The 12785-nt window shown below is 56.5% G+C and overlaps 1 protein-coding gene across 1 annotated transcript; it reads right to left on the bottom strand.

The window, feature by feature from the left end:
- Positions 1 to 2517: 2517 nt before the first annotated feature.
- On the bottom strand, positions 2518 to 8891 carry LOC125150424 (spermatogenesis-associated protein 31E1-like). The gene is made up of 4 exons (XM_047830364.1): positions 8211 to 8891; positions 7395 to 7449; positions 6825 to 6885; positions 2518 to 6579 (listed from the first exon to the last, which is right to left on the bottom strand). Exons 1-4 carry the CDS (start codon positions 8397 to 8399, stop codon positions 2580 to 2582), a joined length of 4305 nt encoding a protein of 1434 aa, XP_047686320.1. The 5' UTR covers positions 8400 to 8891; the 3' UTR covers positions 2518 to 2579.
- Positions 8892 to 12785: the final 3894 nt, after the last annotated feature.

Raw genomic sequence — 12785 nt, 5'->3', positions numbered from 1 at the left:
GATTCTGTATCTCCCTCTCTCTCTGCCTCTCCCCCGTTCATGCTCTGTCTCTCTCTGTCCCAACAATAAATAAACGTTGAAAAAAAAAAATTAAAAAAAGAAAGGAATCCTCCCCAATAGTACATCAGTTTAAGGTACGTGAGCTGCACACCAGGACTTTGTCACTTCTGGAAATATGTATGATGCCTTTTGAGGGCCTTACCACATTTTAAGGGAAAAAATATTACAAAATAGAATTTTTCCAAGAGAATAAAACAGAAATGTTTCTAGATAGCTGACTCATTTGTAAACATTTCACACAACTGTTAGTCTGTTTCACTTAAAACTAAGACAAAAGCCCCAAACCTGATACAGCTATTTGGGGCAAAAGAATATGCCAGAGCACCGCCCCCTGGGAGGGGGAGTCCCGATGCCTTTTTGCTGGTTTGTTTTCTTTCCATCAGCTCGTTTTCTGCACGTCTTGACCATGTTTCCAAAGTGAGGAAGGGTCAGCTCCCTTGAATTCAGATCTTGTCGCCACAGAAGTAAAAAAAACGGGACACAGACAGCGTTTGACCTGACTTGAGTAAAACCGGACAGAGAAGAGCCCTCACTGGAGGTTGGCAGCATTTTCTTGTGCTTAAATGTGGTTCCTCTAAACTGCGGTCAGAGCTCAAGCTAAGCGACCCCTGTGGAGGGGAGGGATTTGGGGGTCTACAGGTGGAATCGGTCACCCTTTAGTTCGGAAGCAATGACGTAAGGAAAAGACGAAACTTCCCGAGCGTCTCCCCCGATGGAGACCCCCACGTGGGGAAATGCTGACGAAGTCCGAGCGTCTCGGGGTTCCCAGGCGGGCCCAGCCGCCAACAGTCCGCCTGCACTGTCAGCTTGCCGAGTGGATTCAGATCCACCGCGAAGCACTTGCCAGCAGGTGACTGCTCGGGCCCCTAAAGAACGCCCGTGGGGTCTCTGGGCAAGCCCTGTGTGGGACCGCTCAGTGACCATCTCCGTGGGACGCGCGCTATGTGAGGTCTCTCTGGGTGGGTCGGCGTGACAGGTCTTTCTGCGGGTGTCTGGGTGTGGGTCTCTATCAGAGGTCTCTCTGTGGGGTCTCTCGTCAGAGATCTCTGTGGGGGTCTCACAGTGCGGGGGGGCGTCCCTTTCCCGCCTTACTGCACCACCGGCAGGAGGAGGGCACAGGGGACTTGCTCCTTCCTGTCTCCTGCTGCTCCCTCGGCATCCTGCCTGTGGCCCTTCTCCGGAGGGGCCTGTGGGGACCGCGTCCACCTCCCGGTGCCGCCGAGAGGACCCGGGAGCAGCCAGACTCAGGGACCCTGAGCTGTCAGCACAGAGTTCCCGAGGACCCGGGTGCTCTCTGTCCTGGTCTCCCCTCCCCCTGACCCCCCAGGTCCTGGCTGCACTGTCACTGCTGGGTCCCCTCCCCCCAGGTCCTGGCCGCACTGTCACTGCTGGCCCCCCACTGCTTCCCCGGAGAGAAGCTGTGCCCGAGCAGGCCTGTGCCCGCTGCCCCTGCACCGGGTTCCAGGCCCACCTGCGGGGTCCTGACCCGCGTGGGGGCAGGGCCACCCCTGCTGCGGTCTTCAGGGTCCCTCCTGGGGTGGGACTCCGCACCACGCCAGGGAGTACCCCCACCCTGACCCCCACCCGCCTCGGGGCCGTCCTTGGGCCATTCGTTAAGTCCCAGTCCGCCCGGGGCCCCCAGACTGCGCAGAAGGGTACCTGCCCGGCCGGGCCTCCTATGCCAGCCTGGCCGTCTGCGGAGGGGCCCCGGCAGCCTCCCTCCCCCCCCCCCCCCACCCCTCCCCGGGCTCCTCGGCCGCAGCGGGGGCGGGGGGGGGGGACCTTGGGGGTGAACCTCAGGAAAGGCTCCTCTCCTCGGGGCCTGCAGGCGGCAGTGGGCACCGCGGGCTCCTGGGTCACCGCACCCCGGGGCAGGGCGCGCCGGTCCCTCGCGGCCTCTGCGCCCCCCACCCGCTCGCTCCCCGGGCCGGGAGCACGTCCTCGTCCCGCGCTGGTTCAGAGTGTGAGAAAGCAGGGGGGTGACGCTGAGCCAAGGGCGGCTCCCGGCCGATCTGCACCCCAGCCCCATCAGGGGTCCCGGGGCAGGCGACGGGTTCGGGGGGCAGGATTCCTCCCACCGCTGCCGTCAGGGCCAACCTGGCCTCCAAACTCGGCTCGCGGCTCTGACGCCTGACGCTGTCTTCCAGGTGCCCGGAGCCCAGGGGTTTCTGCCCCTGCAGACCCTCCCCTACAGCCGCCCAAGTTCAAGGTAGAGAGACAGCAGGATGGGAAGGGCGGAGCCGGATCCCGGGGTGGGGTCTTCTGGGTTGTGTTCCTCTTTCGTTTGTTTTGGAAACCGAAGGTGTGTGAGGGAGGGGGTCTGGAGTATACCACGTGGCCACCCTCCTCCCAGGGCTCCATTCCTTCCGGGAGCCAAAGCAGGCACTGGGGGAGAGCATGCCCGGATCCTCCCCCCCCCCCACCCCGCCCCGCGGGGCACAGACAGAGGCCAGCTCCTCTCCCCAGATAAACAAACATTTATTTTGGAAAACAATAAAAACTGTGGCGGGAAGAAGCCATTAGCCCATAGAGGATGTGCTAACCTGAGAAAAATACATTTTTCTCTGTACTGTATGCATCCTTTCTTGGAGAAAAGGTGTCCTCCCAAGAAAGGCATGAGAAGCACACACGGAATGACCGGATGAGACATAGTTTTGAAGGAGGCAGTGCCTGGGGCAGTGGGGGCGGTGAGGGCGGCCCGAGGCTCTGGCCGGCATCCGCCCGTGGTGGCAGGGTCCGTCTGGGGACCCCGGCATCCTGGGTACGAAGGCCCACCTGCCGTCTCTGCCTCTACACCACCGGTTCTCGTTAGGGCAGCCGTGGCCGTCGGGGGTGGCCTGCAGGTTGCAGGCGGTCTCTCTCATCACTCTCCTCTGCTCTTGGTAGGAGAGGACCCTGTGGTAGCAGACACCGGTACCTGCCAGCGCCTGGGGCTCCCTTTGGCGCCAGCTGACCTCCGGGGCTCTAAGTCGTTGGCGAGGCACCAGGTTCTCCTCTAGGATGCGACCCACGGCCGTCATGAGCATCTGAGCCCCGGCAGACTTGCCGTCCTCAACCGATGTGCCCGAGACGGGCCCCTGCGTCTGGGCGGTGGCTGCTGCAGGCTGGCCCCTGTGCCCGGGATCTTCCGGGCCTTTGCCTTTACTGGGAAAGATCCACTGCAGGAGGTGCCTCACGCTTTTTCTCAAGTGGCCTTCTGGAGCAGCGTCCTCCTTCTTGGGCAGGAGCTGAGCAAAGCTGCTTCTTGAGGACTCTGCCGAGTCCTCCTCCTGGGCACGGTGGCTCATCACACTGGCCTGGAAGGACTTCAGCTCTGCCAGCCATTTCTCACGCCCTCCCGGGCTGAGCCTCCTGTAGGCCTCTCTCCCGTCGTCGGCGTGGACGGACGCCTTGCTCCGGGGGCTACGGAGGCCCCACCGTCCCAGTGGGTCTGGCTGCCCCCAGCTGTTCTGTGCATGCGAGACGAAGGGAGAGGACGCCCAGGAAGTTGACGTGTCTGTACTAGACTCGCTCTGGCAGCCGGACGGAGATCTGTGAGAGGCCAAGACGTCCGCCACAAGCAACACATCAGAGTGACAGTCTTGAAGAAGGTCATCGGTGGCACAGTCTTGCAGGAGCACGCCAGTTTCACAGTCCTGCAGGAGCACACCGCGGCCAGGGCCCTGAGGCTCCTCCGACTCGACCGACCCCTGGGGCTCGAACCCTTCGAGCTGAGCCTCAACCCCTTCCTGGGCTCGAGCCACCGACGCTGGAGGTGTGGAGGGGCCTTGACTGCTCCCAGATGACCCTGATCTTCTCACGTCTGGTTTGACGCTTTGATTGCTGGCCAGCACACCGGGTTCCAAGGTGTCTCCCCAGCCAGGGGCCCCCTCGCCCTCCCCCACCTCCTTGGCCCGTTGGGCGCTCGAGGACTGGGATTCGAAGCTGAGCTCAAGCGCTGACACACGGCCGCAGGCGTCCCTCGAGGTCCGACCCCCGCTCCCTCTCCTTGGCTCATCTGTGGCCCTTGCTGGACTTGCCTCCAGGCTGCTGTTCTGAGGAGCCCCCGCGCCAGTCTTGCTGTGCCAGACTCTGCCCACGAAGCTGTATGCGGGCGTCTGAGGACGTAGCCCGGCCTCCCATCCAGCCACAGGGGCCCCCGGGGGCAGAGGGCCGTCACCGGGCGGAGACTCACCCAGGGCCCACTGGATTTCCTCACGTGCAGGCTGGGGGTCAAGGAGGGGACTCCCCAGGGTGAGAATGGACTCTTCCGTTATCACCTTCTCTCCTTGATGGGGCTCAGGAGGTTTTTCCAAGAACTTGGCTTCCACCCTGGCCTTAGGTGGACGGGTGGCCGAGCAGGGAGTGGAGGGTGGTGGAAAGATTGAGCTCTTTTGCAGCTTAAATAAATTTAGAGGCTTGAGGACCTTGAGGGGCAGACCCCATCTGTGCCTCACCCGAAACCTTATGATATGTGCTTCCAGCATCTGCTGAGTGTACGGACTGAGGATGGAGAAATCGTGGGGGCTGTTCACGCGGGGCTCCGGGTGCTTGGAAAATGCGGGAGTTCCCGTTTCCCTGTGAGCGCTGGGCTTTCCAGGAGGGTCCGGGCCATGGCTGGCAGCAAGCCTGGAATCATGAACACTCACAGGGATCTGGCCCTCTGTGATCTGCCCCAGTTTCCTGCCCAAATGGGCTCTCAGGAGCTGTTCTGGATGATTCTGGCCTGGGCCGCTCGTCTTCATCAAGCCTGTGTGTGATCCCTCAGAGTTTATTCCTGAAACCTTCGATGAAGAGCTGATCAAGCTCCCGTGTAGATCTCTCCGGCCCCTCCCCACACTAGGCCCTGCATCCTTGCCCAGGTTTTCTCCTGGCGTGGTCCGCGCTGGGCCCCTCCACCTGGTCTCCTGGGCAGCCTGGAGGCTTCCGCTCTGTGCCTGTGGCACCTTCGGGGGCTCGCCCTGAGGCTGGCCCAGCTCCACGGATGGTTGGATCCTGCGGGGCCCGCCACCTTGCTGCTTCGTGGACCTCTTCCCAAGATGTGGTTCCAGATGGTCCTGGAGCTCGGGGCTGGTCAAGTCCCCGGAGGGGAAGGGGAGGACGGAGACTGGCCCGTGGGCCTGGGAGGCCGGGCTGTCCTGGGGGAAGTCGGGAAGGACCCGGCTGAAGACTTCCTGAGATCGTTTCACCACAGAGGGTAGAGTCCTGTTCCTTTCTAGTTGCTTCTTCAAAAAGTGACACTCCAGGTTTTGAATTGCATTTGGGATGAACGATGGCATGTTATTCTGGATGGGAGGGTCCGATGTCTCACCGGCCATCTGAGGTGGGAGAGAAGGTGGCCCCACTGGGACAGAGGGTGCAAGGTGGGCCCGGGCCTCGACCTGAGCCGGAGGCGGGGGCTGGGACTGGGACAAACTTGGGGTCAAGGCTTGGGGCTCAGCCACAGGGTGAGCGAAGGGCTGCTCCAGTGACAGACGAGAAGCTACGCCAGCCTGAATTTGGGATGGTAAGGCATGAGAGAGATCATTGAAAACGACAGAGGGTGACTCCAGTGGGGGACCAGTCACACTGACAGTGGCCACCAGGGACTCACTGTGCAGAATGGGGAGACCCCAGAAGAGCTGGCTGCATTTCAGCCGCAAATTGTCCCCCGAAATCTTGGGATGCGGAGGCTGCTCAGGGCCGAGCAGCTGTTGTGGCTCGCCTTTCATGCTCCGGAAGGATCGGTAACCCACGGCGTCCCGCCCGCCCCGCGGTGACGTGAACGTACTCCCCAGAGAGTTCACGTGGTAGCCTGACTCTTCCTTCTTTTCCTTCTCCTTCCAAAACCTCAGCTCTGTTTTCTTGGTGATGAGAATCTCCAGCAGCTTCTGGACATCAGGACCGATGAAAGAGAGGACGCCGGCCTCCGCCTGTCTGTTCCCGGGGCCTCCCCAGAACGAGGCCTCCGGGTGCTGGTGGGAATGAGGCTCTTGCCAGGATTCCAAGCGTGTTGAGGTGGGGGGGTGCCAGGCTTTGGCGGCTGCCTGCCACCAAGACAGGGCCGAAATGGGACAGCTTGAGAGGCCCAGGCCCGAGATGGCTGGGATGGCAGAGGCGACCCAGGGGGTGTGTGGAGACGGGCTCCGTGGGACGGTGTCCAGCGGGCGTGCCATGGAATTGCACTGAGGGAGAGCTAAAGCGGAGTCTGGCCGAGGTGGAGGGCTGGCCTCCGGAGAAGGGAGACGGGGCGGGGAAGGGGAAAGAGCAAGGGGCTGGGGTGAAAAGCCACCCAGGGGAAGGCAAGACCCTGGTGGCCAAGGAGCACTCAGGGAGGAGTTCGAACGAACAGACACCGAGGAGGTCGTTGGGGTTGGTGACAGCGTGGAGGCCAGAGGAGCGGGGGACGCCGACGGGGCCGTGGCGGGCGCGGCATCTCTCACGGGCTCCCCGCGGGGCTGATGGGCTCCGGCAGGTGCTGCTTTGCCCTTGGCCCCAGGGGCTTCTTGCCCCAAGAGCTGCTGAAGGCCGCCTCCCTGGTCAGAGAGCCACCCCAAGTGGCTGCGGGAGACACGAGGAGGCACATGCTGCAGCCGGGAGCAGACAGGGCCGGGCGTGGCCATCACCGTCCTCCGGTCCCCGCACCCGCTTCACAGCACTCCCGCCGTCCCTCCCCCCCCCCCCCCCCCCCCCCCGGGGCCATATCCGATCTCCGTCCCCAGGGCTCCCCCCGCCCCCTGCAGCCCTGGGGTCCCACCGGAGGCTCTGAGAGGCCCACCCGGGAGAGAAGGGGCAAGATTCTTTACCTCTGCAGAAGGGAAACCAGGTCCCGAACCGCTTCCAGCTCCTGCAGGCAGGTTCTGTAAGCTGGAGGCGGGAGACCCGGTCACAGAGCCGAAGGCGGGGGCCCGGGGGTCTTACGGGAGGCGGGTGCAGTGTCCCGTTAGGGGACACCTTTGGGGGAGTAGACTCGGGAGCCCCGAACATCGGTGTCCGAGGCCACGTGGTCTCACGGTGGCAACAAGACCCACGGTGGGGGTCGCTTGGTCCTTTACGGAGAGCTTCCCCACTCGTGACCTTGTGGGGGGAGAAAGGGCCGGGTCGCCTCCCCGAGGAACCGGAGCAAAGTTCCACAACTTGGCCACAGCTGGAGCTGGAGGTCCCAGGCCCCTGCCGGGCGACACCCGTGTCCGGCCCCTCGGGCTGGTTCTGGCCCAGAATCTGGGAGGCCTCGGGGTTCCGCCCTCCGTCCCGGGAGCCTCCCGGGGCTCTGTTTCCTGAGGGACGGACGCGGGTGTCCCGGAGACGGCGGGGCTGGGCGCTCGGAGCAGGAGGGACACTCGCCAGGGGCGCGGGGCTCCGCAGCGGCCCCTTACCTTTCAGGATCTCGCTGTTCTTGCCTCTGGTGCTCCTTCGCCGTGGCGCCACCTGCTGCAGAGACGAGAGAACACGGGGTTGGGGGACGGGACCCCCAGTCTCTCTCGCCTCTCTGGCTGCAGGTGCTCTGTGTTCAAGAACAGCGCGACTTCCTACATTCAACTCATGGGGCGGCGGCGGGGGTGGGGGGGTGGCTTTCTTTCCTGTTCCTCATTTGCAAAGTGGACAAAACTGTTCTCGGTTTTTCTACTTTGAAGAATGGACGCGCGGATTTTCGATGCGAGAAATCTCTCCGTCCCTGTTCCTCTGCTCGAGAAACGTTCCCAGACCTGCGGGTGCGTCTCAGCGCCTTGAGGAAGCACCTCGCTTCCCGAGCCCCGAGCCCCGCTGCTGCCCCTGCTCTGGGCCTCCCGGGCTCGGCGCCGCCCTCGATCGGCCCCAACCGAGGCCAGCTCTCCTGAGACACCTGCCCCGGGAAGGTGGCTGCCGGCCCGGTGCCCAGCAGCCTGTCCTCCCCCGGGGATGGAGCTCTGGGCCTCCAGTCCTCCGGTCACTGTGTTGGGGCCGCGGCCCCGGAGCCCTCTGCCACACCCGGCCTCCCGGCCCGAGACCTCCCGGGAGAAGCCCTCCTGCCCCTCTAACCCCTGCCTGGTCTGGCCTGGCCTGGCCTGGGGGGATGGTGCTCTCTTCTTCCCCCGAGAACACCGTTCTGCTCTTTCCCAGCTCGGGAGTCTCCCCAGTGACTCAGAAAAGTGGAAACGATGATAGAAAAGAAGACGGGTCCCCTCTGCTGCGTCCGGGCCAAGGTTCCTTGCCTTTCTGCTGCTTCTGCGTTTCCTTCGTGGTGCTGAGGATGTTGGGTCCGTCTGGAAGCAGGAGATCAACAGGAGGAAGAAGGACAGTCCACACAGGAAGCAGAAGATGGTCTGGGTTGTCCAGGAGGGGAGGCTGGAGCTCAGCCAATCAGCGCTAATGCTTCTCAGAGCGAAGAGAATATTCTCCATCTCCTTACTCGAAGCGTTAGTGCCTGATCCCACTACTGTCCTCGTGCAACTGAGCACTGACCTTGTACTTGGGGACAAAAGCCTCAGGCTCACATCACATCACATCACACCACATCACAGAGCTGTGGCCTGGTCACAAAGGGCCCCTGAGGGCAGGGAGGGGACAGAAGTAGCTGGACCACGGCCCCTCCCCATCATCCAGCCTGCAGCTCCCTCCCCCAACCCTCCGGCACCTCCAGGACCACCCTCCTCCCCTGGAGATCGACCTTTGTTCCCCAGGAACTCTGATAATACCTGCTTCCTTTGAGATCTCTACTTGCGCTCCCTCAGTTTCATAGCTTTTAAAAATCTGGCGTTGTCCCTGGAATTTTTGGTTAATTCCCAGGGAGTTTTATTCTTGGGCTGCCCTCTGTCTGCAACTGCCAGTTTCCCCGCATAGCGTGGTTTTGTCTTGCATCACCCCAGACACGGAACTCAAATTTCTGTTGTGCTTCCTCAGCCGCGTGCATTTTGAAAACATTTTAAAATGCTTTATGTCAATGAATAAATAATCTTCAGCTAGAGGGACTCAGAAAATTAAATTAATAATTATTCAAAACCAGGGTGCTTGGGCGGCTCCCTGTGCTGAGGGATCTAACTCTTGATTTCTGCCCAGGTCACCGTCTCCCCGTCGGTGGGTTCGAGTCCTGCATGGGACTCTGTGCTGACGGTGTGGAACCTGCTTGGCTTCTCCCTCTCCCTCTCTCTCTGCCCCTCCCCCACTCAAGTGCTCACACATGGTCTCTCTCAAAATAAATAAACTTAAAAAATAATTATTTGGGGGCGCCTGGGTGGCTCGGTCGGTTGGGCGTCCGACTTCGGCTCAGGTCACGAGCTCGCGGTCCGTGAGTTCGAGCCCCACATCGGGCTCTGTGCTGACCGCTCAGAGACTGGAGCCTGTTTCAGATTCTGTGTCTCCCTCTCTCTCTGACCCTCCCCTGTTCATGCTCTGTCTCTCTCTGTCTCAAAAATAAATAAACGTTAAAAAAATTAAAAAAAAATAATTATTCAAAATTTATAAAGCTAAAGAGAAAACAAATTAAAACAGCGAAATCTTCCAAGTTTGTTTTTCATACATTTCTAGCATTTTTAATGCTTCTGAAACCAGTAGAGGTTAAAGTGCAGAAACACTTTTAGAACGTTCTGTATGGATACACACATAGGCACACTCACGTACATTCTTTAAGAAATCTATCATTTTCGGGGAGCCTGGGTGGCTCAGTCGGTTGAGCATCCGACTTCGGCTCAGGTCACGATCTCACGGTCCGTGAGTTCGAGCCCCGCGTCGGGCTCTGGGCTGATGGCTCAGAGCCTGGAGCCTGCTTCCGATTCTGTGTCTCCCTCTCTCTCTGCCCCTCCCCCGTTCATGCTCTGTCTCTCTCTGTCTCAAAAATAAATAAACGTTAAAAAAAAAATTAAATTAAAAAAAAAAGAAATCTATCATTTTCAAATCTAAGAAGCTGTTTTTTTTTTTTTTTTTTTCTAGTTTAAAAGCTTTCCTTCAATAATTCTTGTAAGTTTGTATATCTGGAAAAATCTTTTGGTCTACATTTTGAAAGGACAGATTCGCTAGATATAGAATTCTGGGTTGACAGATTTTTTTTTTTTCCTTTCAGCTTTTTGACTGTTGTCATCTCAAAACCTTTCCTCCACTGGTTCTTAGCAAAAGTGAGTGGCTAATCTAAGTGTGGTCCTCTGGTGTACAAAGAGAAGTTTTTGTCTCGCAATTTCAAAATTTTCTCTTTGTTTTCCCCTGACTTGACCGTGACGAATCTAAGAGCAGATCTGCTTTCATTTTACTGCAGGTAAACGTCAAATCTATGGATTCAGATTTTCCATCAGGTTTGGTAAGGTTTCAGCCATTATTTTTTTTCACATTGTATTTCCACAAGTATTTTCTCTTCTTCCCCTTTTCTCCTTTATTTCTGAAAACACTCCCTGAAGTAGATTAGATAAGGACTTCAGATGATTCCACATTTCTCCAAGGCCTGCAGCGAAATGCTACCCATGAACCTGAGTTTCTTAATATTCAGGTTAGTATCTAGAAAGTGGTTTAGGTTCTGAGAATTCCTTTGATCTGGAGTGTTTCTCTGGCATCGCTGAATGCTTCCTGTGTGTGATGTGGCCGTGCACATGTGTTGACTGAGGTGGGGGTGTGAATTAGGGCCATTCCGAACAGTAAGTTCGGAAAGCGCTTTATTATGACCTGGCACGGGCTGAAGACAGCGGGCCCTTTGACAGAGCGATTTCACTGCTGGGACTAGAGAAACTCCCCCATTTTGTAATAGCAAAAAATGGGGGAACAACCCAGTCCAATCATGTGGAAAATAAGTACTCTTGGTATGCCGAGTATCATGCTAAAGTGAACTTAAACAAAATACAGCTTAACATCAGAAGAGTAAATTATGTAGGAAGAGAAAATTTTGAAATTGCAAGAAAAAAAACTTCTCTTTCTAATGAGTAAGAAGTAAAATAAAATAGGGGTGCCTGGGTGGCTCAGTCTGCTGAGTATCTGACTCTTGGTTTCGGCTCAGGTCATGATCTCACGGTTCATGAGTTTGAGCCCCAAGTCGGGCTCTGCACTGACAGCTCAGAGCCTGCTTGGGATTCTCTCTCCCCCTCTCTCTCTGCCCCTCCCCAGCTCATGCTCTCTCTCTCTCTCTCTCTCTCTCTCTCTGTCTCTCAAAATAAATAAATAAACATTAGAAAATAAAATAAAATAAAATAGGCTATTTGCAGAAAAATTGTACAGGATGATTCCATTTGTCCCAATTTCAAAGCTATACAAAATAAAACAATATGTTATTTAGCAGCACATTTATTTTGGTAAAAATATAAAGAACACACTGAAAGTAATGAATGGGGTTGATGACCGGGGGGAGGGATGTACAGATGTCCCTGGAGATGTGGATGATGCTGCATTTTTTAGGCAGGTTGGGATGTTTATGGGTTCCTTTTTTATTACTCCTTACATCTTCTATATAATTTATACAAGGTAACTTGTAACTTTTAAAAGCTAAGACACAACAGTAATGTAAACAACCCTACTGGAAATAAAATTGAACATAGCAAAAAAAAAAAAAAAAAAAGGCCAACAGCCTCCTAAGAGAGGAGGAGGAAAACAAATTATGAGGACGCTTTGTGCTCTAGAACAGTCTTCGTTCTCAACACCTTAAAGATCCCAACGTGACTCTCAGCTTTCAACGGGCATCTCCTGCTGACTTCCCACTGCCCCGTGTACAACACGCTGTATTCAAGTAAGTTCGCTTCTGACAGTTTCCAAACCAGACCTCACACTTGTGGGCGAGCCTTTATTAAAGCCCGGAAGAGGAAGTGCAAACGTATTTGAATTCAGGCCAGCGACTTTTAGGCTAACCAGCCCTGAGCTGGCCATGTGACAGATAGAAAGGTGATTTTCCAAATAAACTACGGGAAAATGTAAAAATTTGAAATAGCTGCCTTTGGAGAAATTTAGATGGGACTTGCATTTTGCTTGTTTAGTTATCAACACGGACCCAAATGTTTATGTGTAACGGGTATCTTTTTATAAGAAAAGCACAACGCTTTTGTGTATTTCCCCGGGACAGACATTCGCACTGCGCTGTTTTGGAGCGGGAGTGACATCCTGATCGTCACATGCTTCCTAACGACACGGATGCTCCTGGAGATGGGTTCCATCCCTGTTTGCCTCCTCCTGGTGCTTTCCCTGATACGTGATAAGATCTGTGCCGACAGGACACAGGCTGGGCCGTCTTACGCCTTCCGCGATGCATGCCAAGCTTTGACAGATGCTTCCCTCGGGAGTGCTCGCTCACCAGCCCAGGCCGTAACACGGAGTCTTTTGTGCCATCTATCCAAATTCAGGGAGGTAAATTGAGGACCTGCTCCAAACTCCTGGCCACAGAGACGTACACAGCCCTGAAATAGACAAGAACTTCCAAAGGATTCCACGTTTCTCCCAGGCGTGCAGGGAAATGCTGCTCGAGAAGCTCAATTTCCTCATATTCGTGTTAGTCTCTAGAAAGTCGCTTAGGTTCCAATATAAATATGTTTGTGAATAAAGCCAGTTTGGTGAGATCTGAAGAGTAACAATTTCACTGTCCTTCTCGCCACACAGAGGATGCTTTTGCTGCATATAATCTTTATCCTTTTAGCTTGCTATGATTAATTAAGTTGCATCCAGTTTGCCCCATTGCCCGGGACTTTGCATTGACAGCACAAGCTGCGCACATTGGATGATGTGGTAATGTGTTTTCAATCATCAGATTGGCTAAACTAAAAAACGAGGCTGGAGCAGGTGAACAGTAACAGATGCTCTAATATACGCTGGTGAGGTGCAAAAGGTTG

This window comes from Prionailurus viverrinus, chromosome D4 (genome assembly GCF_022837055.1).
Source record: "Prionailurus viverrinus isolate Anna chromosome D4, UM_Priviv_1.0, whole genome shotgun sequence".
Lineage (NCBI taxonomy): Eukaryota > Metazoa > Chordata > Mammalia > Carnivora > Felidae > Prionailurus > Prionailurus viverrinus.
Note: the sequence above shows the minus strand (reverse complement) of the source record. Positions and strands in the feature narration are given on the sequence as shown.